The sequence below is a fragment of the Alligator sinensis genome, unplaced genomic scaffold (assembly GCF_000455745.1).
Source record: "Alligator sinensis unplaced genomic scaffold, ASM45574v1 scaffold1667_1, whole genome shotgun sequence".
NCBI classification, from domain to species: Eukaryota; Metazoa; Chordata; order Crocodylia; family Alligatoridae; genus Alligator; species Alligator sinensis.
This window is the reverse complement of record NW_005842504.1, coordinates 609,928-613,977: the sequence shown is the minus strand read 5'-3', so window position 1 is coordinate 613,977 and position 4,050 is coordinate 609,928. Positions and strand designations below refer to the sequence as shown.

Genomic DNA, 4,050 nt, shown 5'->3' with positions numbered 1-4,050 from the left:
AACAGCAGCAGGGCTTTGTCTTGGAGCTGCCCTACGCCCCTCCATGGACTGCTCCCAGTCTGAGGGACCCTGGGGCAAGACTGAGGTCTCCCTCCATGTGTGCTCAGAAACTGGTTTAGTGGCTCTTCCAGGAGAGGCATTTACAAAGGTGTGCAGCCTGGAGCTGATGGGCTGGAAGCCATTTCCCCACAGCCCAGCAGCATCTGTGAACCAGGTGCAGAAACACTGCATGCTTGTAAAGGGCACAGCTTTCAGCATGCTACTGCAGGGAACCCTGAGATTTCACCTGGACTCTGTTACCACCTAGTTAGTACAGGAAACCAAATCCCACTTACACAAACAAGTTACGCAACCAAGATTTTTGTGCTGGCACTGCAGGAAGTGGGGATAAAAGTCAGCTCTCGACCCAGTCGAACACCATTCCAGGACCAAGACTGCCACTGACCATGGATTTCCTCGGTGCTGTTGCCCTCTTCCTCACCATCTTCCTGACCTGCCTCATTCTCCTCTCGACATGGAAGCAGATGCAGGGGCGTAGCAAGATGCCACCGGGGCCCACACCCCTCCCACTCATTGGAAACCTGCTGCAAGTTGACACCAGCAACATGCTCAAGTCACTCATGAAGGTGCAGGGGTCTTGCTGGGCATGGGTTCCCCAATTCCCATCAGGGCCCACCCCCACGGTGCTTTGAGGTGTTACTGGGGGAAGGGAGGGGAGGTCAATCAGGAGCTGTGGGGCAGAGTTTGTGGATGATGTGAAGTGGGAAGATGCTTGCAGGTAAGAGGCATTGAGAGAGAAGGGCTGCGGAGTGTGCGGGGATGGGGAGTATGGGAGGTGGGGGTGTGGGTAGGAGGCAGCTGGGCTGGGTTGTGGGGATGCTGGGGCTGTGTGGGGAGGTGAGCTCCTCAGTGTCTCCATGTCCCACAGCTCAGTGAGAAGTACGGCCCCGTCTACACCGTCCAGCTGGGCACGCGCCGTGTTGTGGTGCTGTGTGGCTACCGGGCCATGAAGGAAGCCCTGGTGGACCAGGGTGATGAGTTTGGTGGCCGTGGGAAGCAGGCCACTTTTGACTGGCTCTTCCAGGGCTACGGTCAGTGGTGTCCACAAGAGGGGGGTGGGAGCAGCTTCTGGGACCCCAGCAGAGCCAAATCAGCACAGCTCCATTGCCTCAGTGCTGATCTGCCCCAGATGGGAGCTCAGCCTGGTGTCGTGGAGGGGAGGTTCCCAGTCAGTGCATCACAGGAACCGGCTGGGCCACTCAGGGCAGCAGCAAACTCCTTTGCTTCATTTGTGCTGCTGCAACTCCCACCACAAATCTGGGGTATTCCAGTCTGGTGCCCTGGGAAAGCACCGGTGCTCAGCTCTCCGGGGAGGGGGAGGGGGACCTGCAAGGCCAGCTTGGGTTCCCAGAAGCCCCACAGCTCAGTGCACACACTCCCCTTCTTCAACCCTCCAGGTGTGGCCTTCTCCAATGGGGAGCGTGCAAAGCAACTGCGTCGCTTCTCCATCACCACCCTGCGCAACTTTGGTGTGGGCAAGAGGAGCATCGAGGAGCGGATCCTGGATGAAGCCCAGTACCTGCTGGGGGCACTGCGGGACACCAAAGGTGGGCATCGGGATCGTCTTGCTTTGTGCCCGAAGGATCGTTTCCTTCAGGCACAGCCACCCTTCCTGGGCTCCCATCACTTCAAAACTCCTACTCTGCAGTGCGTCCTTGACTAATCGCCTGAGTTCATTGAAGTCACATTTCCTAAAGTCTAGCACTTTCACCCTACGAGTTACCTTACCCACTCGACGTTTTATGAAGAATTCTATTATTAGGTGATCACTGTCCCCCAGGTGACCACCGATCTGTAGGTCCCCTACCATGTCATCCCCCGTTGCCAATACCAGATCCAGTAAGGCATTCCCCCGAGTGGGACCGTGTACCTCCTGTGTCAGGTGGAGGTCCTGTGCACAGGATAGGAACCTGCGTGAATGGTGGGACTTTGCTGTCTGCATCTCCCAGCAGATGTCTGGGTAGTCCATAACAATGTCCAGAACATGTCCATAACAGTGCCCAACCCGGGGGCCTATTTCTCCTGCTGCTAGTGGCAGGAATCTCTCCCGGGTCAGCAAAGGAGCTAGGTGAAAAGAAGGGGGCAGAGAGTGGAGAACTCTCCCACTCCTGCCTATCTTGGTTTGTATCCATGAAACCTCTGTGTCCTTATGCAGGGCAACAGCAGCAGGGCTTTGTCTTGGAGCTGCCCTACGCCCCTCCATGGACTGCTCCCAGTCTGAGGGACCCTGGGGCAAGACTGAGGTCTCCCTCCATGTGTGCTCAGAAACTGGTTTAGTGGCTCTTCCAGGAGAGGCATTTACAAAGGTGTGCAGCCTGGAGCTGATGGGCTGGAAGCCATTTCCCCACAGCCCAGCAGCATCTGTGAACCAGGTGCAGAAACACTGCATGCTTGTAAAGGGCACAGCTTTCAGCATGCTACTGCAGGGAACCCTGAGATTTCACCTGGACTCTGTTACCACCTAGTTAGTACAGGAAACCAAATCCCACTTACACAAACAAGTTACGCAACCAAGATTTTTGTGCTGGCACTGCAGGAAGTGGGGATAAAAGTCAGCTCTCGACCCAGTCGAACACCATTCCAGGACCAAGACTGCCACTGACCATGGATTTCCTCGGTGCTGTTGCCCTCTTCCTCACCATCTTCCTGACCTGCCTCATTCTCCTCTCGACATGGAAGCAGATGCAGGGGCGTAGCAAGATGCCACCGGGGCCCACACCCCTCCCACTCATTGGAAACCTGCTGCAAGTTGACACCAGCAACATGCTCAAGTCACTCATGAAGGTGCAGGGGTCTTGCTGGGCATGGGTTCCCCAATTCCCATCAGGGCCCACCCCCACGGTGCTTTGAGGTGTTACTGGGGGAAGGGAGGGGAGGTCAATCAGGAGCTGTGGGGCAGAGTTTGTGGATGATGTGAAGTGGGAAGATGCTTGCAGGTAAGAGGCATTGAGAGAGAAGGGCTGCGGAGTGTGCGGGGATGGGGAGTATGGGAGGTGGGGGTGTGGGTAGGAGGCAGCTGGGCTGGGTTGTGGGGATGCTGGGGCTGTGTGGGGAGGTGAGCTCCTCAGTGTCTCCATGTCCCACAGCTCAGTGAGAAGTACGGCCCCGTCTACACCGTCCAGCTGGGCACGCGCCGTGTTGTGGTGCTGTGTGGCTACCGGGCCATGAAGGAAGCCCTGGTGGACCAGGGTGATGAGTTTGGTGGCCGTGGGAAGCAGGCCACTTTTGACTGGCTCTTCCAGGGCTACGGTCAGTGGTGTCCACAAGAGGGGGGTGGGAGCAGCTTCTGGGACCCCAGCAGAGCCAAATCAGCACAGCTCCATTGCCTCAGTGCTGATCTGCCCCAGATGGGAGCTCAGCCTGGTGTCGTGGAGGGGAGGTTCCCAGTCAGTGCATCACAGGAACCGGCTGGGCCACTCAGGGCAGCAGCAAACTCCTTTGCTTCATTTGTGCTGCTGCAACTCCCACCACAAATCTGGGGTATTCCAGTCTGGTGCCCTGGGAAAGCACCGGTGCTCAGCTCTCCGGGGAGGGGGAGGGGGACCTGCAAGGCCAGCTTGGGTTCCCAGAAGCCCCACAGCTCAGTGCACACACTCCCCTTCTTCAACCCTCCAGGTGTGGCCTTCTCCAATGGGGAGCGTGCAAAGCAACTGCGTCGCTTCTCCATCACCACCCTGCGCAACTTTGGTGTGGGCAAGAGGAGCATCGAGGAGCGGATCCTGGATGAAGCCCAGTACCTGCTGGGGGCACTGCGGGACACCAAAGGTGGGTCACACCAGCTGCCCCGAGCTCAAAGGTTGGCAGGGCCCCAGCGGTAGCCAACACCATAACCCTGGTGGGGTTGATGTGGTCACATCCACCAAGGGCACATTTCCACTTTGGCCTGTTGCCTTCATAGATAGATTCATAGATGCTAGGGTCGGAAGGGACCTCAATAGATCATCGAGTCCGACCCCCTGCATAGGCAGGGAAGAGTGCTGGGTCTAGATA

At 57.4% G+C, this 4,050-nt stretch overlaps 1 protein-coding gene across 1 annotated transcript in view; it reads left to right on the top strand.

Moving 5' to 3' along the window:
- Positions 1–378: 378 nt before the first annotated feature.
- The window catches only part of LOC102377203 (cytochrome P450 2A13-like), a 10,416-nt gene continuing 6,744 nt past the window's right edge, over positions 379–4,050 (top strand). Inside the window, exons 1-7 of the mRNA XM_014523533.2 lie at positions 379–626; positions 929–1,091; positions 1,458–1,607; positions 2,216–2,292; positions 2,530–2,844; positions 3,147–3,309; positions 3,676–3,825. Coding sequence (XP_014379019.2) covers positions 447–626; positions 929–1,091; positions 1,458–1,607; positions 2,216–2,292; positions 2,530–2,844; positions 3,147–3,309; positions 3,676–3,825 — 1,198 coding nt within the window. The 5' untranslated portion in view covers positions 379–446. The remainder of the gene's footprint in view (positions 627–928; positions 1,092–1,457; positions 1,608–2,215; positions 2,293–2,529; positions 2,845–3,146; positions 3,310–3,675; positions 3,826–4,050) is intronic.